The sequence below is a fragment of the Saccopteryx leptura genome, chromosome 3 (assembly GCF_036850995.1).
Source record: "Saccopteryx leptura isolate mSacLep1 chromosome 3, mSacLep1_pri_phased_curated, whole genome shotgun sequence".
NCBI classification, from domain to species: domain Eukaryota; kingdom Metazoa; phylum Chordata; class Mammalia; order Chiroptera; family Emballonuridae; genus Saccopteryx; species Saccopteryx leptura.
The window spans coordinates 363441611-363465374 of record NC_089505.1 but is presented as its reverse complement, the minus strand read 5'-3'; the positions used below and the strand labels follow the sequence as shown (position 1 = coordinate 363465374).

At 47.5% G+C, this 23764-nt stretch overlaps 1 protein-coding gene across 1 annotated transcript in view; it reads left to right on the top strand.

Annotated features, from left to right (window-relative positions):
- The window catches only part of LOC136401371 (gasdermin-C-like), an 87837-nt gene that overhangs the window by 1713 nt on the left and 62360 nt on the right, over nucleotides 1-23764 (top strand). The window contains exon 4 of the mRNA XM_066379500.1: nucleotides 1943-2160. Within this exon, the coding sequence (XP_066235597.1) occupies nucleotides 1947-2160 (214 nt within the window). The 5' untranslated portion in view covers nucleotides 1943-1946. The remainder of the gene's footprint in view (nucleotides 1-1942; nucleotides 2161-23764) is intronic.

The following is a 23764-nucleotide window of genomic DNA, read 5'->3' as shown; positions in this document are numbered from 1 at the left end:
TGCATAGGCCCCGAGCGGCTGCACCCAGGGCCTCCACTGACCTTACCCCACCTACGCTAAGGGGTGTATCTCTGATACAATTTCTTTTCACCCATGTTTATACCCTCTTCTCTTTGCCAACTGTCAGCTTATTCTGTCTCTATGATCTGTTTAGTCATATTTGATTTTCCCCCCAGATTCCGCACACAACGGTAACCCTACGGTACTTGTCTTTCTTGATCTGACTTATGTCACTTGGCATAAGGCTCTCCAGGTCCTTCCGTGTTGACGCACATGTCAAGAGTTCATTCCTTTTCTTTTTAAGCAAGAGAAAGAGAGCGGCGGGGAGAGAGGATGGACAGTGACAGAACACAGGAGGGAGAGATGAGGACAATCAGTTCTTTGTTGCGGCACTTTAGTTGTTCACTGATTGGGTTCTCATATGTGCTTGGGGGGGGGGAGGGAGCTCCAGCAGAGACAGCGACGCTCCTGCTCAAGCCAGCGACCTTGGCCTTAAACCAACACCTTCGGGCCGAAGCCAGCAACCTTGGCTTCAAGCCTGTGACATTTGGGCTAGCCAGCAACCATGGTGTCCTGCCTAGGATCCTACACTCCGGCCAGGAGCCTTGGTGTCTCAGGCCAATGCCTTGTTCACTGCGCCGCTGCGTGGTCAGGCAAGGTTTCATTCTTTTTATGGCGGAGTAATATCCCATTGTACGTGTATGTCCCACGTCGGCATTACCCACTCACCCGTCCATGACGTCCACCTGTCTGTCCTCAGAGTCTTCGGCCCTGCCGATCCTCCTCAGTGGTCTGGGTGGGATCAGAGGCGGATTTAATGGAGGGCACACTGGGCAAGTGCCCTGGGTCGCGACTTCTTAAGAGCCCGCAAAACTGCAACTTTGCACTTTTTTCTATTGGAAAGGGCCCAATATTTTCTTCTGTGCCTGGAGCCTCAAATGACCCTAATCTGCCTCTGGGTGGGCTGGCAAAGAAGCAGGCCTCTTAGGAGCATCCTGCACAGCTGGGGAGCCAGGAGCTCACTGTGCCTCATGTCCTGGAGACACCGTGTGTCTAGGGGGTAGTGTCGCCTGCACTGTGCTGCCTCGGGGAAGGGGTGTGGGGTGACTGTGCACCCATTCCTGGGTGTTGACTTTCACGGAGGGCTGGGACCTCTGCCAGGCTCTGGGCCCCCACAGCGGTGCCTCTGTGGGCGGATGAGGGCTGAAGAGGCCTGTCTGCCATCTTGCTGACGTCATTCTTTGAAATTGAAAGTGTTTAAAAGGAGAATGAGAGTAACATGCAGGTCGATGACTACCCTTACTAGACACCTCCCACGCAGGGGAAGTGACGCACTTTATAGTTTTCAGATGAATCGTGGTCCTCTTAGCACAACAATGCAGGCTTCTGGGGTGTTATCTCACCATCTCCTGCCCATCCTGTGAGGGCTGCCCTCTTGTTCCATTTCAGCCACAGCAAGACTGTATAAAATCATGAACAGCACGGGCTTTGCCACCTTGAACATATATGACTCACACACACATAAAAAGCCGTCCTCCAGAGGGGTGATTAAAAAGTGTATGATTTGGTCAGCTATAATTTAAGTGACATAAGAAAGTTTATAATTTTAATTTTTGGAAAGACATTGACCTCCTCTTTGTCACCTCCAACCAATTAAGCCAGGGCTCACGTGTCCCCTGACCTGACAGGGACTGCCAGTCTAGGTATCTCATCTCTGCTCACTGAAGACACCCTGCTAGATAGTTATCTAAGGAAGACCTAGGGCCATCCCAGCTGACGTGGGGACCGTTTGCACATGTATGCTCCTTCCCTTTGGAGACAGGACAAAAGCTATGAAATATTCAAGTCACTGTCAGCTCTTTCTGAATGACACATGAAAACTCATTTAATCTCATCTGTAAGACTCACCTGGTCTTTGTACTTCTCTTCTCTCTGCTCCTAGCAACATGCCCTCCACGTTTGAGAGAGCTATCAAGGAGTTGGTCAAAGAGATTGGAGACGAAGAACTCAGGCCTGTCAATTACACGATGAATGCCACCAAAATAAATTGCTTCACTCTGGTACGGAGGAAGAAGTCTCTCTTACTGTTTTGGCAACTACGAGACACTCCACTTGATGTCTCCCTCTTGCACATCCTTGAACCAGGCACTTCTGTCCCAGGTATTGTCAGCCGGGGGCGTAGGAGGCCAGGGCTGCAAACAAGGGTCAGAGGGAAGGGGTGCAACACTCAAGACATTCTGAGACCCCCACACAGGGGGACCTCAGGATTGGCTTCACCTATGGACAATGGGCAAGGAACTAAGAGTATCTGAGAAGTTACTAATCATGACCCCACATTCATTTAATACTGACAGCAGCCTCTTGGGCAAGAAATATGATCCCCATTTTACATAACAATAAGTGAAAGCTTATAAAATGGTTTGTTCTGTGTTACATACCTGGGAGCTGGGAGGTGTGGGACTCAAACCCAAGTCAGTGTGGCTCCAAGTCCCAAACATTTACTGATTGTGAGCCCCTCTCCTGGGGTTGACCCTGTGCCTGGAGAGATGTTGTGGGTCTCCTGGACCCAGGTGTAAGTGACATCATCATTTCTCAGGTGTAGGACATCATCCCTGACATCCAGCCCCTGGGTGGACACAAACACTGTCCTCAGTGGTAATGTACACTCACAGGATGAATTGATGAGTTAGCTTTCTGGCTGAGAGACTCAGTTGAGTAGGAGGGTGGGGCAATGAGGGCTCAGTGTTTCCGTCCCCATCCATCTCCCAGCTGGTCCAGAGAGAATTCCAGGCTAACGCTCAGCCCCCTTGTCTGTTTCCAGATGTTGCTGTGAAAGGTCCTGTCCTCTTCAGTGACACTGTGTTCAACAAGCAGCAGGCAGGTGGCAGTGTGGATGCTGGGGCAGGTGTGAGCTTCTTGGGGGAGGCTACTCAGTGCCATGGGTCCTCCTTCGAGTGTCAGATTGTCACCGTCCCATATGAAACGTGGACAGAACTTCTTAAGAGGTGAGGACACAGGAGGGGAAGGAGCTGGTCAACAGCCCCAAGCAGCGGTGCTGTCCCCGTGGGTGAGGGGGTGTCTGATAGACTTTGTCCTGAGACTCAGAATGAAGAGAATGGCATGTCCAATCATGCTGCTCTTCTGGCATTGATACATTCACTCACTAATGATTGTAGTGATCTAATAAATTTTAATAATGCTGCAACTGTCCTTCCTTATGCTGTTTTGAGGTGAGAATAGAGTAATAACAAGACCAGTAAAAGTCCCTGTCCTAAAACATATTTACTGGGGCAGGGGACATGCAGCCAGTGAGCAAATAAGCAATAAGAATAAATTAAAGTGTTAGTTTAAGGAAGGCAGTGGCTCTGAAACTCTTAGATTAAATAAAGTTTGTCCTGTGTCCTAGGATTTAATTGAACTTGGAGATGACATGGGAGATGACAGATCTTCAAATATCCTGTAAAGGTTCAATAAGGAATTGATTTCCTTATGTGTTTTAGGAACCAAGATTTTTTTTTTTTGTATTTTTTCCGAAGCTGGAAACGGGGAGGGACAGTCAGACAGACTCCCGCATGCGCCCGACCGGGATCCACCCGGGGGTGACGCTCTGCCCACCAGGGGGTGATGCTCTGCCCATCCTGGGTGTCGCCATGTTGCGACCAGAGCCACTCTAGCACCTGGGGCAGAGGCCAAGGAGCCATCCCCAGCGCCCGGGCCATCTTTGCTCCAATGGAGCCTTGGCTGCGGGAGGGGAAGAGAGAGACAGAGAGGAAGGCGCGGCGGAGGGGTGGAGAAGCAAATGGGCGCTTCTCCTGTGTGCCCTGGCCGGGAATCGAACCCGGGTCCTCCGCACGCTAGGCCGACACTCTACCGCTGAGCCAACCGGCCAGGGCCGGAACCAAGATTTCAATTTAAATATAAACTTGTTTCTTTTTTGTATTTTTCTGAAGTGAGAAGCGGGGGGGGAGGGGAGAGACAGAGAGACAAACTCCCACATGCACCCGACCAGGATCCACCTTGTATGCCCACCAGGGGTCGATGCTCTGCCCATCTGGGGCATTGCTCCATTGCAACGGGAACCATTCTAGCACCTGAGGCAGAGGCCATGGAGCTATTGTCAGTGCCTGGGCCAACTTTGCTCCAATGCAGCCTTGGCTGTGGGAGGGGAAGAGAGAGATAGAGAGAAAGGAGAGGGGGAAGGGTAGAAAAGCAGATGGGTGCTTGTCCTGTGTGCCCTGGCCAGGAATTGAACCCAGGACTTCCACACGCCAGGCTGATGCTCTACTACTGAGCCAGCAGGCTAGGGCTTCAGTTTAAATGTTATTTTCATCAATGCAGAGTTACTTAAGCAAACAACTAATCAGAATCACAGCTAATTAGAGACTAAAAGTTTCTTTAAGAGGGGGAGGCACAATTTCTGTATTTGTGGTGTTTTGTAAGACTTCCTAGAACTTATACTTATAAAGACTGTTTATGGTGTGAAAGAGTACGTGGATTTCTTTAGTTGCTAGAAAGGAAGATAAACTTTGTCCTGTACATTACTTTCATCGGTTAAAGAGGCTCCAATTTCAGGGATGCATTTTATTTTGTAGTCCAAGAAAAATATATAAACCTGAGGTCAAAACCTGAAATGCGAAAAGAAAGGCAAGTAGATACTTTTAACAAATAAATGTGGGGCAGGGCATGCGTTTCCCCTGCAGGTAGTTACAGGTCGTGAGGGAGCTCTGAGGATTAGTTAAGGGTTTGGGAAGGAGGGCTGGATGGGGGTGGAATTTGTTTGGGTCTCTGTGGAGCTAAACGCTGAACTCTGACCTGAAGAATAAAAGACTCAAAGAAGAAGGTGGCCAGGTGAGGGTTTAAGGCAGTGATAGGCAATCTTTTGAGCTTGGTGTGTTAAAATTCGCCAAAAAACTGAGCATAACTTGGGTGGTGTGTCACTTTGAGACAAAAACCATAATTTCACGATATTTATAGTTTAAATAACAAAAATGTATGATTGTAACATATAACTGTATTTGTTAAACCAAAAACGAATTATTTAACTTACCTGCTTAGTGATCTTTTTGTTCATCTGTCAGTCGGTTTCTTTTGTTGGTCTTGATATTATTTAACTTGTGTGGGGTGCCGTGAACTAAGTAAGATAAGTGAGGGGGAGGGGGAATTCTTTAACTAACCTGCCTATTAGTGACTTTTTTGTTGCTGAATTTCATTGGCTAAATCTTCAATTGAAGGTTGGTATTTTGTACACTTCAAGCCCAAGCAAGCACTACTAACTTCATCTGTCAATCTGTTTCTTTTGTTGGTTCTGATATTATTTAATGCTGAGAATAAGGTCTCACAAAAGTATGTAGAGGGAAAAATTGTGAGTAAAGACATTGCTATATTTTTCAGGGTGCTAAAAGTGTCTGGTAATCAGTTCCAGGCACTCCAAATTTCCTGTTCGTAGTGGCACTCCTCTTGATTCTCCAAGGGGCACCTTTCCAGATTCTCAAGCTTTGACCTCAAGTCGACAAACACCTGAGCCCAGATGCTGTCTTGAAATTCTGCAAGTTGCATCTTATGTAAATTAAGATGGCTGCCGCTATTTCTAATGGCGGGAAATGGCACCCATAGCACAGGCCCTCACCTCTCCCAGCCTCCCCCTCACTTATCTCAGTAATGATGGTCAATTAGAAACCCCAGAACAGTAGATTGGATGATGGTTGCTGTGGTTATGTGGTTGCTGGTAATGGCGATCACAGGGCCCCCAGAGATGCGTCCACAGTGGCATTTTGCTGCTCCCTGCTCTGCCGGCCGGAAGTGAGGTCAAAGATCCCCTAACAGTCTAACCGGAAGTCCCAGAACTAGACGCTCTGTGCCGAATTCTGTTGTTTTGGCCTACAGACCTCCAGCACAGAGTGTCTACACTACAGCCAATGTTTTATCCTCGGCTCCTGTACCTGGCTGTGCAGGAGCCGAGGATGAAACGTCCTTCTTGGCATGTGGCCTCATACTTTTCTGGTATGCAGCACATGTGGCCAGGTGTCATTGAAAATGGCCATGCGTGTCAGTGCTGACACACATGTCATAGGTTTGCCATCACGGGTTTAAGCCCTGGGACAGGGTGGAGCTTGGCATTTTCTGGAGTAGCAGGAATCAGGGAGGTGGAAGCTTATCCCACCAGGATGAAGGGGACAGAGATGAGGTTTGAAGGTGAGTAAATGTCAGATGACATCACATCTTAGAGTCACAGAAAGAAGCTTGACTTCCCCCCCAAAGGTAATGGGGAAATCCACCCTGGAGGCTCAGTCACCTCCTTCATTGAAAGGCAAGTTTAGGGTCTCAGTATCCCACGTGGCTGTTACCCAGGATGCCCACCCAAGGGGGGCTGTAAGTAGAACCAGAGTTGAATCTCAACAGAAATGAAATCTGCCCTCAGTGCTTCAAACCCCTCCCAGCCCCTCCCAGACCTGTATCTTCAGTCAGCCCTGCAGCCACCTACCAACAGCTCATCTATAAACTCCCCATGTGCATGTCATGAAAAACCATCCAGAATCTTCCTGCTCCACCGTATTGATCCACATGCTCCCCCCGCACCCTGACTGAGCCCCTGGACCGTGTGGAGGTGGGATTCCCCAGCTCTGACAGCAGGGCTTCCTGAGGACTCTGGTCACTGAGGACCACTTCTGGCCTTCTCATAGACATCTATAACCCCCCCCATAATAAAACTAATATAATCTTGAAAAATGAGGATGCCATTCAGCAATGACATGCAGTTTTCTTCCCACAACCCCTTCAGAAAATGGGGCCCCTCCATTCCGCATAGCAAAGAAGTTTTTCTTTCCTTGTAACTTGACCACATACCAATATCATTCTACCCACGGAGGGAATCCTTGACAGAGTCCAAAGCCTCTGCACCCTTCCTGGTCCTGAGGAGGGTACCCCAGGATAACTTCAGAGGATTCCTCTTCCCACTCTGACCCTTTCCTCTCCCCAGGAAACTGAGGGACCCAGAGCCGTCATTTCTGGGGCAGTGCCGAAAAGCAAGGATGAAGCTGTATGTGGTGACGGAGATCGTGGAACTGCTCAAGGATACCGAGCTGAAGGATCTCAGCAGTGAGAATATTTGCGGAAAACTGTGCATCAATTTGAAAATTCTTTTGAAGGTATGAAATGGGGACACCTATCAATACAATAGGAGCTAGATTGAATTATGTGGTATGACACCTGCTTTGGGTGAGTGATGGACTCTGGCAAATCTGAAGGGGTGGCTGCCACACTGTGTCCATGTTCAGTTTACGCGGGAGGAGATGAGGGACCACTCACAGCATCCTCAGCGGTGACGGACCCTGGATGCTGTGACGTCCTGGGCAGAGTGGTAGAAGGGGTGAGATGGAAATACCCTCAAGTATGGAGGATCTACATAGGTCACTTGCAATAACGAACAGTATTATGTTTAATTATATAAACGAACTCATTTATCAAACAGTTTGTGCTATAATATGCTTACACATTATATAATATTTTATGTGTAATTTGTCCTCACTTGGAAGGTTTAGTAACAGAAGGAAAGAAACTAAATTGTTAACTAATTTTCCCAAGCTGGGTGACTTTGTCCTGGAGGAAGAAAGTTACTGTGTTTGTAGTTGTCCTACAGTTCTTGGATATTATGTTTCATTTTTAAGTCATTTTTCTCTTTGCTTCTCAGTATGGAGATTTCTACTGAGAGGTCTTCAAGTGCAGAGATTTTATTACACTTGTGTTCAGTTTACCAATAAGCCAATCAAAGGCACTCTTTATTATTGTAATAGTACTTTTAATATCTCTAGCTCTTCTTTTTGAGTTTTTTCTTAGATTTTCCATATTTTTGTTTACATTTCCAATGTGCTCTAGCATTTTGTCTGTGTTTTTCATTATATCTCCTAGGCTGTTAATCATAGTGGTTTAAAATTCCCTGTCTTTTCATTCTAGCATCTATGTTATATCTGATTCTGATACTCAGCTTGTTGTGTCTCTTCAAACTGTTGTTTGTTGGCTTTGAATATGCCTTGTAATTTTCTGTTGTTGTTCAAAGTTGCACACAGTATACACGATGAAAGGAACTCTGGTGAATCGGCCTTAGTGATAGGGTGGTATGATGTACGAGGAGGGAAATATTCTGTCTTCCCTTGAATAGGTCCCAGGTTTTCTTTTTTTTTTTTTTTTCTGTGAGCCCGTGCCCCTGGGCTGTAAACTCACAAGAGTCTCTCAGTATGGGACAGTCCCTTTGGATGGGACAGGGCACTGAGAGAACCCTAGGATTGGATATGTCACTTGCACTGCATAGACGCTAGAATAGGCTGTAGCTGGGTGTTTACCTCTTGTCTATGGCTTCAGCTCTTATAATGTGTAGAAAAACGAAACCCTAATAATCAAAAAGGGAAAGTGACTAAATATACTTGAATCGACAAAACTCAAATGATTGCTATATCAACCTGAGTCTGAGGGACGTGAAGGTAAATATGGGGGAACAGGGAAAGAGCAGGAGCCGGGTAGGTGAGGTAGGGGCTGCTGACTCCTTTCCTCATCACTTTCCAGGGTGTTTGACATTTAAAACCACATGCATGTATGACGGTGTTACCTGGTTTCTGTCCCCAGAGTGAAGGACAGGGTGGTGGTCACAAAGTGAGAGAGAAGAAGCTGACGGTGCCACAGGGCTCGGTGGTGGCCTACAAGAGGAAGAAGCTGGTGTTCAAAGAGGAAGGCTGGGGTGAGCAGAGGCTGGAGCAGGCAGGTGGGGGCCGGGTCTGCTTCCCCTGGGGGGGGGAAGGAGAAAGGAAGGACCATCATCGGGCAACCTGGCTTCTCCACCTGCTCCGAGAGAGAAGCAGCATTTCTCAGCTGTCCGGGGCACGCACACCCCACCACCACCTCTACCTGCAAGGAGGGCCCCACTGAAATGTGCTCTGGGGAGGGTAGACACAGGATCCTACATAGAGAGGGAAAAAATGGGAGGCCAATACAAAGGTGTCCTTAACACTGGGCAAAGTGTGATTCTAATTCCAACCATGTCTATTTAACGTCCCTCCACACTCAGCAGCTCACCTGGAGGAGCAAGAAAGCCCTCCCTGGTTACCCGCAATCTTATGGTAAAGCTCCTAAGATATCACCACAATAACAGAGAAAATGGCAGGTGCAGATGCCATATCCACGTAATGCCGAATTAACTCTGTATCTCTTCGTCCCTCACTATGCTCGAAAGTTCACAGTGCTACCCCCTCCCACCCCAAGCCACACACAATCTGGGTTCTACTCCATGTGGGAGAACCAGTAGCATCATATAGCAATGACAAACCAGGGTGAAATGAGAGTGCTGTCAACACAACCAGCTCAGGATTATTGGCCCCTCCCAGCCCTAATGTTGAGTCCCAGGTAGAGGTCAGCCGGAGACAGCTGGAGTCCAGCTCCTTGGAGTTCTGGGGCAGGTGTCCCCGCCACAGATAAAAAACACTCCATCACACATACATGTGCGCACACACACACACAGGTCCCTGCAGATGATTTGCTGCAATATCTGGTCAAAGGGGTTCTTGTTATCAATGACCTTCTGCCAGTGACAATAGATAGAATGGACCTGAACTCTCCCATCTGGTGGGAGCAGTGGCTCAACTTCATCTGCAATAATAGGTTTCATATCTTGGCGGCGTAGCTCTGTTGGTTGGAGCATTATTCCAAGTGTGCTGGTTGCTGGTTTGATTCCTTGGTCAGGGCACATACAGAAGCACCTTGATGTTTGTGTCTCTCTCTGTCCCTGCCATTTGCAAAAAACAAAAATATAAAAAACAAAGAGCAAATATATAGATATTTTCATAAGTGTTGACAGTGAGAACTAAATGGAGTTAGATTGGAAAAGCTAACCTCTCAGCAGTACCTGCATGTCATATTTTGACCACTAGGGGGCGTGTGGGATTGTCTACTTCTACAAATCAGTCCTAAGGATGACTGGAAGGAACCTTTATAAAGAGGGACCCAGAGCAGTAAATGTTTCACATCCATGAACTAATATCATTCTCATAAAAAAATCATAAAGAAAAATAATGTGAAAAAAAGTTTTATAATTTGCCATAGCACTTGCTGTGTGACTTTGGAGAAGATCAGAGTCCCTCTGTCCCCATCTGATCTATGAATGGAAATGAGCCCTTCTCCCCAGAGCTGAGGAACATAAATGTCAGGCAAAGTGGCTGAGCCACATCCACTTTCACTCTCTCCAGTTCTCCTGGGTCCTTCCCATGACCTGACCACAGGGTCAGGACTCTGCCATCTCATAACCCCTCACCCGAGTGTCCTCTTCCCACTGTCTGTCCCCTGACAACCCACTTCCATAGAGAATCTTCTATACTCTGCTCACGCCCTCCATGTCTCCACCCCTGACCCACTGCAATTCATCCTCCAGGGAATTTCCTCCACGTGGTGATGATCATCAAGCACACCTGACCACGCCCTCCTTGGAGCTCCTCCCCCTGGATACTGCGGCACCATGAGGGATGGGGTCTCCTTCTATGGGGCTGCTTCCACGCTGTCTTCTTCCTTCATTAGGCAAAGTGTGATCCTAAATCCAGCTACGTCTATAGAAGATCCTACTACAAACACTGTCCCCACTCAAACACTTAGATCTGATTGTTAGGCAAGTTTCCGAACTTTGAACATTTCTCTATGTGAAATGTGGCACCACCCAGGAATAGGGCAGGACTGAGAGCAGACAGGGAGAGAGAGGCTTCCAGCAGGTGAGACAAAGGGCAGCAGGAAGGACCCATGTCCTTCCCTGGTTAAATCAGTTCTGCAATGATATTAAAGTAGGTCACCATCACCTCAGGTGTTTATTGAAAATGAAGATTCTACCTTCCTCTTTAGAAACTCTAATTCGCCTGACCAGGTGTTGGTGCAGTGGATAGAGCATTGGAGTGGGGCACCGAACACCCAGGTTCGAAACTTCAAGGACATCAGCTTGAGTGTGGGCTCAAACGGCTTGAGCACAAGCTTACCAGCTTGATCATGGGGTCGCTGGCTTGAGCCCAAGGTCACTGGGTTGAGCAAGGGGTCACTTACTCTGCTCTAGCCCCCCTGGTTAAGGGACATATGAGAAAGCAATCAATGAACAACTAAGGTGCTGCAATGAAGAATTGATGCTTCTCATGTCTCCCCTTCCTATCTGTCTGTCCCTATATGTCTCTCTCTCTGTCCCTGTCTCTGTTCCTATAAAAAAAAGTCTGGTTTAGAATATGTGGTGTGAAGTCAGGGATTCTGAGTTTCTACAAGCATCCAGGTCTTCTTTCCCCCTCCCTCCTTTCCTTCCTTCCTTCCTTCCTTCCTTCCTTCCTTCCTTCCTTCCTTCCTTCCTTCCTTCCTTCCTTCCTTCCATTCTTTTTAAAATGAGAGGCGGGGAGATAGCTGGACAGAGTCTCTCATGTGCCCTGACTGGGATCTACTGGCAACTGAGCTACTGCCAGGGCCCGAGTCTGATGCTGAGAGCAGTGAGCCATTGGCTATGAGAGGGAAAGAGAACGAGAAGGGGGAGAGGGAGGGAGAAGAAGCAGATGGTCGCTTCTCATGTGTGCCCTGACCAGAGATTGAAGCCAGGATGTCCATATGACAGACGTATGCTCTATATCCTGAGCCAACTGGCCAAGGCCCAGGTATTTCTGATGCAAGGTGTGTCCAGACCACTTAGGGAAAATCTGCCACCCCTGACTGGGAGCAGAATGAGTGGGGGCTGAGTACAGGTGTGGGGATGGGAGAGACTCCAGCGGGGGTCACCTGGGCTCTTCTGACTTGGCTTTTTCCTCGCAGACATTCTTCATATCGCAGAGGATGATAAGGAGAAAACCTTTCCTGAAGGTGAGATGGGCAGGGTCTTTGCTTATATTTCAGGCCGTGCTGATATTTGGACCACCGTTAGACAGCAATAAAATCCCTGCTAGGGGCCCAACCCCAGCAGACCCACATGTAGACCTTCCCCAGCCAGGCTCCTCCACCAGCTCATTGTCTCCCCAGCTGGGACCCAGACACAGGGCCCTTGACACAGGGAAAGCACCTATCTCCTTTGAAAACTGTGATAGGTGTGTGTGTGTGTGTTTGTGTGTGTGTGCGCGTGCGTGTGTGTGTTGGGGAAGCAGAGACTAAGCCGTGGTGAGTAATGACTACTGTTTCTATGATCATAGATATGCCTGTTGCAATCGATGAGATCAAGTGCACAGGAGATTTTAAAGCCCGGAGAGTGGGTGTGATCCATCCATGAGGCCTCATTTTGCACAACTGAAATGCCCCATAATTACCTTAGCCATCCTCATTTGAGCTACTAGGCTCTGGTCCCTGGGGCAAAGGGCAGAGGTGGATGGAAAAGAGGAGATCACAGAATAGGGGCAGAATGTAGAGAAACTGAGATTCTTCAGAGACTAATCCTTGGGTGGGGAATTTCATTTCTCTTTTAGGAAGCAAAGGGCATGCCATCAACACAGAACGTGAGAGTGTGTTTGCTGGAGATGGGAGGGATCTCAGATATACTCATCTGAGCTGGAATTGGGCTCTTGCCTTTGCTACTCTGGCCCTGGGTACTGACCATAGTTCCTGTGGCATGGGAAGGTCCAGGAAGGGACAGAAATGGTCAGGAATGGTTGGAAAGGGTTGAGAAGAGATAAAGTGAGCCAGAATCGGTCAAGAAAATGGAGGGATGAGCTGGGATGGAGTAGGAAGAGGCTAAGCAAGGGGAGAAGGCAACAGAGGAAAGACCCTGCAGAAATGTTTGTAAAGCAAACTTGGGGATGAGAATAGAAGATGACCCCTTGTCTTTCTCTTTCTAGCACTATCCAGGAAACCCTGTTTGCAAGGCAAGTTTTCACTAACGTGGAAACCTGAGTCTTCTGGGGAGGAAATGGCAAAGATCAGAGCTAAAATGGGAGGTTTCCAAGCAACTCATTCATTCATTCATTCATTCATTCATTCATTCATGAACACATGCGACAAAACTCAATATCCTTCACCACTACTTGCTGCCTAAATGTTGAGGCCCAGATGAGGTCTACCTGATACACCTGGGGTCCAGTTTCTCAGAGATTGAAAGTGCCCTCACCAGACATAACAAAACTTTTCATCACTCTCTCTCTCTCTCTTTATCCCCCCCCCCACAAATACATCTCTATAGTATCCTTCCTGCAACAACTGAATAAATGAGGGTCCTCCTGTCAGAAATAGTAGATAGAATGAGGATGAACTCTCTAATCTTGTGAGGGCAGTGGCTCAACTCCATCTTCAAAAATATGGTTTATAAGGCTGACAAGTGAGAATACAATTTAGATAGAGCCTGAACAGGTGGAGGTGCAGTGGATAAGAATTGGCCTGGGATGCAGAGGACCGAGGTTTGAAACCTGGAGGTCACCATCTTGAGTGTGGGATCATCCGGCTTGAGCATAGGCTCATCACATTGAGCGTGGAGTTGCTGGTTTGAGTGTGGGATTATGAACATGACCCCATGATTGCTGGCTTGAACCCAAGGTTGCTGGCTTGAGCCCAAGGTTGCTGGCTTGAGCAATGGTTCACTGGCTTGACTGGACCCCCCTTCAGGGCAAGGCACATATGAGGAAGCAATCAATGAACAACTATGGTGCTGGAATGAAGAACTAATGCTTCTCATCTCTCTCCCTTCCTGTCGTCTGTTCATGTCTGTCTGTCTATCTGTTGGTTCTTTCTCTAAGGAAAAAAAATGAAGTTAGGAATCAAAAAGCTAACCTCTCAGCAGAGCCTGTACGTCCTGTCCTCTTCACTAGAAGGAGAATGGGACTTGCCTTTTTCTACAATTGAGGTCGAAATAGACTAGAAAGAATTCTTAGAAAGGATGGCCCAGAACAGTAAACGTTACACTTTCATGAAAAAATTTCAGCCTCATAACAAATGGGAGAGAAGAGTAAGATGAAGAGCACTTCAACGATTTGCAGTAGTGCTTGCTATGTGACTTTGGAGAAGATCAAATTCCCTCTGTCCCATTCTGATCTGTGAATGGAAACGTTCCCTTCTCTCGAGAGCTGAGGGACATAAGTGTCAGGCAAAGTGGCTGAGCCACATCCACCTTCACTCTCTCCAGTTCAGCTGGGTCCTTCCCATGACCTGAGGACAAGATCAGGTCACTGCCATCTCATAACCCCTCCCCCAAGTGTGTCCTCTTCCCATAATCTGTCCCCTGAGAGCCAACTTCGATAGAGAATCTTCTACGCTCTGCTCCCCCTTTGTGGCATCCACCCCTGACCCACTGCAGTCTATCTTCCAGCGAATTTACTGCAGGTGGTAATCATGAACCACACCTAACCACGCCCTCCTTGGAGCTCCTCCCCTCTGCATACAATGGTACCCTGATCCATGGATCTTCTTCTATGGGGCTGCTTCCACTCTGTCTCCTTCCTTCATGGCTCCTGTACCCTATCACACACTTAGATGTGAATGCTAGAAAAGTTTCAGAACTATGAACATTCTCTAGGTGAAATGTCAGAAATGCCCACGGAGATGGCAGGACTGGGAGCAGAAATCTGAGGTAGGGACTTCCAGCAGATGAGAGAAAAGGCAGCAGGAAGGACCCATGTCCTTCCCTGCTGAGAGCAGTTCTACGATGAGGGATTAAACAGCATCACTGATACCAGGGCCTTATTGAAAATGCAGGTTCTAGCTTTCTATTCCGGGAACCTGATTAAGAAGACAGGGAGTAAGGTCAGGGGTTCTGGATTCTACAAGGATCTCAGTTTATTCAGACGCAGGGAAACCCTGGGCCACCCAGAGAGAAGCTGCCAACCCTGGCCTGGAGGAACGGGTAGTAGAGTCTGAAGTGGGACTTCGGAAGAAATGACTTGGGTTCTGCTGACCTGACTTCTTCTCTCCTTCCCCAAGAGAATTCTGGCAGTTTTCAGAAAAAGAAGAAAGAATCCTTCAAGGAAGGTGAGTTGGGCAGGTTCTCTGCTTAAACCTCAAGCCCTGCTGAGCCTCTGACCACCCATGGACACACATTAAACACCTGCTGGGATCCCGCAGTGGTAAACCTTCCCCGGCCAGGGTCCTGCTGCTAGTGACTCTCATTTCCGCTGCGGTGACCCACACAAAGGACCATGGCACAGGGAAAGCTACCCATCTCCTCTGAGTCCAGGGGTAGGAGATGGAGTGTGTGTGTGTGTGTGTGTGTGTGTGTGTGTGTGTGTGTGTGTGTAGCAGAGACTGAACCCTTGTGAATGGTCACTTCTGGTTTTCTTTGCCGAGGAATGTGTAGGGAACGAACCCTAATTTATGAAAGAGAAGACTCCAGGTGAGGAAAGTGTGATGGGATCCCTGCAAGGTCCTATCTTGCACAGCTGAAATCCCAGGATTGCCTTTGCTATCCTTTGCTGTCCTTGTGCACTGGGTTCTGGTCTACAGGGCTGAGGGTCCTGGGGAAGGGGAACGTGGGGCTCAGGAAGCAGGAGCAGAGTGGAGAGAATCCCTGTCTTCAGAGACTTACTCTTGGTTGGGGAACTTTATTTCTCTTCTAGACCAAAAAGAACCATTCGACCCCTACGTCTTGTGTGTTTGCTGTGGTTGGGGAGGTGTCCTAAATGTAATTATCTGTGGAGCAGGGCAGAGGTACCCTGCTACCAAGACCCGATTCCTGTCCATTGGAGGTGAGGGTGAGATGGGTCAAGAAAGGGCAGAGATGGACCAGGATGGAGCAACAACGGGTTAACCGAAAGGGGGGAGTAAGTTGAGGGCAGAACCCTCAGAAGTGTTCCTAAAGAAAGCTGGGGCCTGAGAAAGTGAGAAGACCACGTGCCTAGCCTGTGTTAGATTTCAGAAAGAATCCCTTTCACGACGTAAGGCTTTACTAAGGGGGAACATGAGGCCTGCTGGGTAGGAAACTGAAAAGCTCAGAAACAATACTGGAGATTCCCAAGCAACCTGGAAAACAGCTTAAATTCCAGATGTACCCTTTGCTCAGCTCTAATTTCAATCATTCCCTCATTCACTCCTCTCTTTAAGAATGCATGCGACACCAATTCAGGGTTCTTAGCTCTCCCTTCCTAAATTGTTGAGTCCCAGGTAGAGATCTGTGACATACACATGGGGTCCAGCTACTCAGGGATAAGGGCATACATAGCACCACAAAAATACCAGTTTTTCTCACACTCTCACTGTCCTTCTCTGTCTCTCTGTCCCTCTGTCTCTGACTCTCTGTGTCTCTATCTCACACTGCTCCCTCTGATATCCTTCTTCAAAATCGAATGAAGAAACAGTTGTGCAGTCAGTGATGCGCTGTCAGTGACAATAGAGAGAATGAGACTGAAGTCTATGACATTATGGAGGTCAGTGGTTCCACTCCATTTTCAATAACACGTTTTAAATGTGTTAACGTGTGTGAATTAAATGGAGGTCGACTTCAAAGGTAACCTCACAGCAGTGCCCACAACCCATGTCCTACCCTCAAGGGGGCACGTGCGGCTTGTCAGTAACCACAAGCCAGACTTAAGGGTGTTTATAAGAAGGAACCATTACAAGAGGGGTCCAGTGCAGTAAATGTTGGTCTCCCATGTACTAATATAATCCTCATAACAAATAGGGGAGAAAGATATAATGTGTAGAATGGATTGATAATTTGCCATAGCACTTGCTGTGAGACTTTGGAGAACATCAGAATCCCTCTGTCCCCATCTGATCTATGAATGGCGATGAGATGTTCTCCTCAGATCTCATAGCGACAAATGTCTTCAAAATGGCTGACCCTAATTTATCCACACTCTCTCCAGTTCAACTGCATCCTTCCCATAACCTGAGGACAAGATCAGGTGTTTGTCATCTCATAACTCTTCCCCCAAGTGTCTCCTTTTTCCATAGTCTGTCCCCTGAAAGCCCACTTCAATAGAGAATATTCTATGTCCTGCTCCGGTGTCCCTGGCGTCCACCCCTGACCCACTAAGGTCAGCCCTTCACCAAAATTACTCAACATGGTCGTCATCAACCACACCTGTCCAGTACCTCCTTGAAGCTCTTCTCCCTGGATACCGAGTCACCATGATCAATGGGGTCTCCTGCTATGGGGCAGCTTCCACTGTGTCTCCTTCCTCAGAGCTTCTGTCCCTTGTCTCACACTTAGATGTGGTTCTTAGGCAAATTTCAGAACTCTGAACATTCTCTAGGTGAAATGTGAGATCGCCCAGGGAGAGAGCAAGACTGGGAGCAGACACAGGAAGGAGGGGCCTCCAGCAAGAGAGAGAAAGGGCATCAAGAAGGACCCATGTCCTTCCCTGGTGAGGGCAGTTCTGCAATGAGGGTATAACAACATCAGCGACACCCAAGGGCTTATTAAAAATGCAGGTTCTAGCTTTCTATTCTAATCCCTTTCTATTCAGGGAGCCCCATTCAGAAGACATGCAGTGAGGTCAGGGGTTCTGGGTTCCACAAGGATCTCAGGATATTTGGATGCAGGAAGTCCTGGGCCACCCAGAGAGAAGCTGCCACTCATGGCCTGGAAGTGAGGGTCCTAGTGTCTGCAGCTGGGAATTCAGCAGGAATTACCTGGGCTCTGCTGACCTGGCTTCTTTCTTTCCCCCAGAGACACCTGGCACTTTTCAGAAGAAGAAGGAATCCTTAAAGGAAGGTGAGTTGGGCAGGTTCTCTGCTGAGCCTCTGACCACCCATGGACACACATTAAACACCTGCTGGGGGATCCTGCAGTGGTAAACCTTCCCCGGCCAGGGTTATGCAGCAATTTCTCATTTCTGCTGCTGTGACCCAGACAAGGGACCCTGGCACAGGGAAAGCTACCTATCTCCTTTGAGTCCAGGGGTAGGAGATGGAGTGTGTGTGTGTGTGTGTGTGTGTGTGTGTGTGTGTGTGTTGGTGTTTGGAGTGGAGACTGAACCCTTGTGAATGGTCACTTCTCGTTTTCTTTTCAGAGGAATGTGTACAGAATGAGCTCTCATTTATGAAAGAGAAGACTCCAGGTGAGGAAAGTGTGATGGAATCCACCGCAAGGTTCTATTTTGCACAGCTAAAACCCCAGGATTGCCTTTGCCATCCTTTGTGTCCTTGTGCACTGGGCTCTGGTCTACAGGGCTGAGGGTGCTGGGGAAGGGGAACGTGGGGCTCAGGAAGCAGGAGCAGAGTGGAGAGAATCCCTGTCTTCAGAGACTTACTCTTGGTTGGGGAACTTTATTTCTCTTCTAGACCAAAAAGGACTGTTCAACCCCTAAGTCTTGTGTGTTTGCTGTGGTTGGGGAGGTGTCCTAAGTGTAATTATCTGTGGAGCAGGGCAGAGGTACCCTGCTACCAAGACCCGATTCCTGTGCATAGGAGGTGAGGGTGGGATGGGTCAGGAAAGTGCAGGGATGGACCAGGATGGAGCAGGAACGGGTTAACCGAGAAAGGGGAGTAAGTTGAGTGCAGAACCCTCAGAATTGTTCCTAAAGAAAGCTGGGACCTGAGAAAGTGAGAGGACCACGTGCCTAGCCTGTGCTAGATTTCAGAAAGAATTCCTTTCACGACGTAAGGCTTTACTAAGTGGGAACATGAGGCCTGCTGGGTAGGAAACTGAAAAGCTCAGAAACAATACTGGAGATTCCCAAGCAACCCAGAAAATTGAGCTTAAATTCCAGATGTACCCTTTGCTCAGCTCTAATTTCAATCATTCCCTCACTCACTCCTCTCTTTAAGAATGCATGCAACACCAATTCAGGGTTCTTAGCTCTCCTTTACTAAATTGTTGAGTCCCAGGTAGAGATCTGTGAAATACACATGGGGTCCAGCTACTCAGGGATAAGGGCATAGCACCACACAAATACCAGTTTTTCTCACACTCTCGCTGTCCTTCTCTGTCTCTCTGTTCCTCTGTCTCTGTCTCTCTATCTCACACTGCTTTTTATAATATCACCACTTTAACATCGAATAAAGAAAGGGTTGTGCAGTCAGTGACACGCTGTCAGTGACAATAGAGAGAATGAGACTGAAGTCTATATTATTGTGGAGGTCAGTGGTTCCACTCCATTGTCAATAACACGTTTTACGTGTGTTAACATGTGTCAATTAAATGGAGGTCATTTCAAAGGCTAACCTCACAGCAGTGCCCAGAACTCATATCCTTTAGGGGGCGTGCAGGCCTTGTCAACACCCACAAGCCAGACTTAAGGGTGATTATTAGAAAGAACCATTCCAAGAGGGGTCCAGTGCAGTAAATGTTGGTCTCCCATGTACTAATATAATCCTCATAACAAATAGGGGAGAAAGATATAATGTGTAGAATGGATTGATAATTTGCCGTAGCACTTGCTGTGAGACTTTGGAGAAGATCCGAATCCCTCTGTCCCTATCTGATCTATGAATGGCGATGAGATGTTCTCCTCAGATCTCATGGTGAAAATGTCTTCAAAATGACTGACCCTAATTTATCCACACACACTCCAGTTCACCTGCATCCTTCCCATGACCTGAAGACAAGATCAGGTGTTTGACATCTCATAACCCTTCTCCCAAGTATGTCCTCTTCCCATAGTCTGTCTTCTGAGAGCCGTCATTGAGAGAGAATCTTCTACGCTCGGCTCACCTATCCCTGGTGTCCAGCCCTGACCCACTAAGGTCAGCCCTTCACCAAAATTACTCCACGTGGTCATCATCAACCACACCTGACCAGTTTCTCCTTGAAGCTCCTCCCCCTGGATACCTAGTCACCATGATCAATGGGGTCTCCTGCTATGGGGCAGCTTCCACTGTGTCTCCTTCCTCAGAGCTTCTGTCCCTTGTCTCACACTTAGATGTGGTTCTTAGGCAAATTTCAGAACTCTGAACATTCTCTAAGTGAAATGTGAGATCGCCCAGGGAGAGAGCAAGACTGGGAGCAGACACAGGGGGAGCGGCTTCCAGAAGACGAGAGAAAGGGCAGCAGAAGGACCCATGTCCTTCCCTGGTGAGGGCAGCTCTGCAGTGATGGATTAGAGAGCATCACCGACACCCAGGGGCTTATTGAAAATGCAGAAGACATGCAGTGAGGTCAGGGGTTCTGGGTTCCACAAGGATCTCAGGATATTTGGATGCAGAAAGTCCTGGATCCCCTATAGAGATGCTGCCACTCCCGGCCTGGAAGTACAGGTCCTAGTGTCTGCAGGTGGGACTTCAGCAGGGATAACCCGGACTCTGCTGACCTGGCTTCTTCTTGCTTTCCTTCAGAGAATTCTGGCAGTTTTCAGAAGAAGAAGAAGAAATCCTTAATGGAGGTGAGTTGGGCAGGTTCTCTGCTTAAACCTCAAGCCCTGCTGAGCCTCTGACCCCTATGGACACATATAAACATCTGCTGGGGGATCCTGCCATGGTAAACCTTCCCCAGCCATGCTCCTGTAGCTAGTTCTCAATTCTGTTTCTGTGACCTAGACACAGGGAAAGCTACCTGTCTCCTTTGAGTCCAGGGGTAGGAGATTGAGTGTATGTTTGTGTGTAGTAGAGATTGAACCCTTGTGAATGGTAATTCTGGTTTTCTTAGCAGAGGAATGTGTAGAGAACAGGCTCTCATTTATGAAAGACAAAAATTCAGGTGAGGAAAGTGTGATGGGATCCCTCTCAAGGTCCTATTTTGCACAGCTGTAATCCGATGATTGACTTTTTTATCCTTTGTCATCCTTGTGCACTGGGCTCTGGTCTACAGGGCTGAGGGTGCTGGTTGAGGGGCTCAGAGACCAGGAGCAGAGTGGAGAGAAACCTTCTCTTCTAAGACTTACTGTTGGTTGGAGAATTTTATATCTCTTCTAGACCAAAAAGGACTGTCCATCCACTAAGTCTTGTGTGTTTGCTGGGGTTGAGGAGGAGTCATAACTGTAATTATCTGGGGAGCAGGGCAGAGGTACCCTGCTACCAAGGCCCTGATTTCTGTCCATAGAAGGTGAGGGTGGGATGGTTCTGGGATGGACCAGGATGGAGTAGGAACAGGTTAACTGAGAGAGGGGAGTAAGTTGACTGCAGAACCCTCAGAAATGTTCCTAAAGAAAGCTGGGGCTTGAGAAAGTGAGAGGACTATGTGCCTAGCCTGTGCTAGATTTCAGAAAGGATCCCTTTCACGAGATAAGGCTTTACTAAAGGGGAACATGAGGCTTGCTGGGGAGGAAACTGAAAAGCTCAGAAACAATACTGGAGATTCCCAAGCAACCCAGAAAATTGAGCTTAAATTCCAGATGTACCCTTTGCTCAGCTCTAATTTCAATCATTCCCTCACTCACTCCTCTCTTTAAGAATGCATGCGACACCAATTCAGGGTTCTCAGCTCTCTCTTACTAAATTGTTGAGTCCCAGGTAGAGATCTGTGACATACACATGGGGTCCTGCTACTCAGGGATAAGGGCATAGCACCACACAAATACCAGTTTTCTCACACTCTCTCTGTCCTTCTCTGTCTCTACCCTTTAGGAGACACGTGTGGCTTGTCAGTACCCACAAGCCAGACTTAAGGGTGATTATAAGAAGGAACCATTACAAAGAGGGGTCCAGTGCAGTAAATGTTGGGCTTCCATGAACTAATATAATCCTCATAACAAATAAGGGAGAAAGATAATGTGTAGAATGGATTGATAATTTGCCATAGCACTTGCTGTGAGACTTGGAGAAGATCAGAATCCCTCTGTCCTCATCTTATCTATGAATGTTGACGAGATGTTCTCCTCAGATCTCATAGCTAAAAATGGCTTCAAAATGGCTGACCCTAATTTATCCTCACTCTTTCCAGTTCACCTGCATTCTTCTCATGACTTGAAGACAAGATCAGGTGTTTGTCGTCTCATAACCCTTCCCCAAAATGTGTCCTCTTCTGATAGTCTGTCCCCTGACAGCCCACTTTGATAGAGAATCTTCTACACCCTGCTCCCCCGTCCCTGGCGTCCACCCCTGACCCACTGCAGTCCGTGCTTCAGCAAAATTGCTCCACGTGGTCGTCATCAACCACACCTGACCAGTTCCTCCTTGGAGCTCCTCCTCCTGGATACTGAGTCACCATGATCAATAGGGTGGAATTCATTGGAGTCCGAAAGACCAAAGTAACAGGCTTTATTGAAAAGAAGAGTGGAACCCTGCTGGGCCCTTCTCTGGGGAGAAGGACACCGGTTACAGATTAGTGGTGAATTTATAGGGGTAAGGGAGAATCTTGAGTATTTGGGTGTTGAATCCAATGTCCTGATATGTTCAGAATGCTTCTTCTAGGGGCTGCTTGCCAGCTTTTTGGAATTCCTCTGCCTCAGGGGCGATAGTCCAGTAAGGGTGAGGTCTGAGAGATAAGCAGAACATCAAGAGGGCAGTTTGAAATTCACATATCTATCATTTCTCAACTCTGTGGTTACATATAAAAGAAAGGCAGTTATTAATTTTATAATATATGGTGATGGGTGACGAGGAGAAAGAGGAGAAAAATTTGGAAAATTATTGTTTCTTCTGGAGAGAATTCAAGAAAAGAACCTTGGCAAGCCAAGTCCCTCATTCAGTTAAGGAGGTCATCAGTTTTTGTTCTGTGACATCTGAACCAGGTGATATCTTCGAAAACCTGAGTGAGGAAGTAAAAAAATTTTGTGAGGTAATAATTGTGAATCGCTTGCTATGGGTGCCAAGTGGACAGAGTGACACGGTGATACATGGTCTCCTGGATGAGCCTCATGAGATGTGCCGGTCTGGTTCCTCTCGAATGGGAGGACATGTGGAGATTTTTAGAGACAGGGAACCTGTTGGTGTTAAGTTTTTAGCAGGACTAAAATTGTGTGGTTTAAAAGGAAGAGGGTTTGGAGAACATTCAGAAAGGAACTTCTTGGGGCTGAGGGGGGTGGCTTCTTCCTGCTGTCATCCCTGCGTATTTGATATTTCCCTTGTGAAGTTCTCCTTGGGGTATTAGGGAATAGGAGTGTAGGAGCATTTGATTGTGGGTAATCCTAGAGATTTCTCTCATCTGAGCCTGTAGGAACTTGAAAAAGAAGGGGTATTTGGAGATCAGGAATGCAGAGATAAGGAGGGTTGTATAGCAGGGGGTGAAAGTTCTTCCATGGTAAAGTTAGAGATATGTTTTCCTGGCAACCCTGGAGAGAGCAGTTAGCTTGAGCTAAAAGAAATGGTTCATGTCTGTTTGTAGGCTCTTCTTCAGCCAAGAAGACTCAGCGATCTTGTCCCCTTACTATGTGAAGGGTAAAAAGACTGAGAAGCATTAAGAGGTGAATGCTATTCATTCTCCTAGTTCTTCAGGGATACGGGAGAGCTTTAGGGTTAGGGGGCCTGTAGGGGTTGAAAGATAGGATTTAGGAGGTTTGTTGATACAAGATTTCAGATTTTTCTGTTTCACGAGGGAAGATTTCAGGGTTGGTGTGTAGGGTTAGGTAGATTTTTCCAGTTTTCTGATTGGCGAAAGTCTGCATGTGGTTCTGTAAGAAACTAGTGAACAAACGTAAGAGGCAGGGTCCAAAAGTTAGAAAAATAAATAGGAGAATGAGTGGACCAATGAAAGGCAATAGTCAAGACACCTAGTTTATGCAAAACTACTGATTCCATGTTTATGAATTCACTGGGCTTCAGAGAGAGAGAGAGAGAGAGAGAGAGAGAGAGAGATTGAGTAGGAATAAGACAGGGAAGTGGCCAGTCCCTCTGCCCCTAGACCTACTTTTATAGAAAAATTTTAAAGCAATAAGAAGAGGAATTACCTGTATAGCTTGTTTGGTCCTTAGATTGATGGTTAGTGTACTAGGAACTGGAAGATGCTCATGGGGTGGGATTAGGTTGATATTTGGTGTGAGAGAGA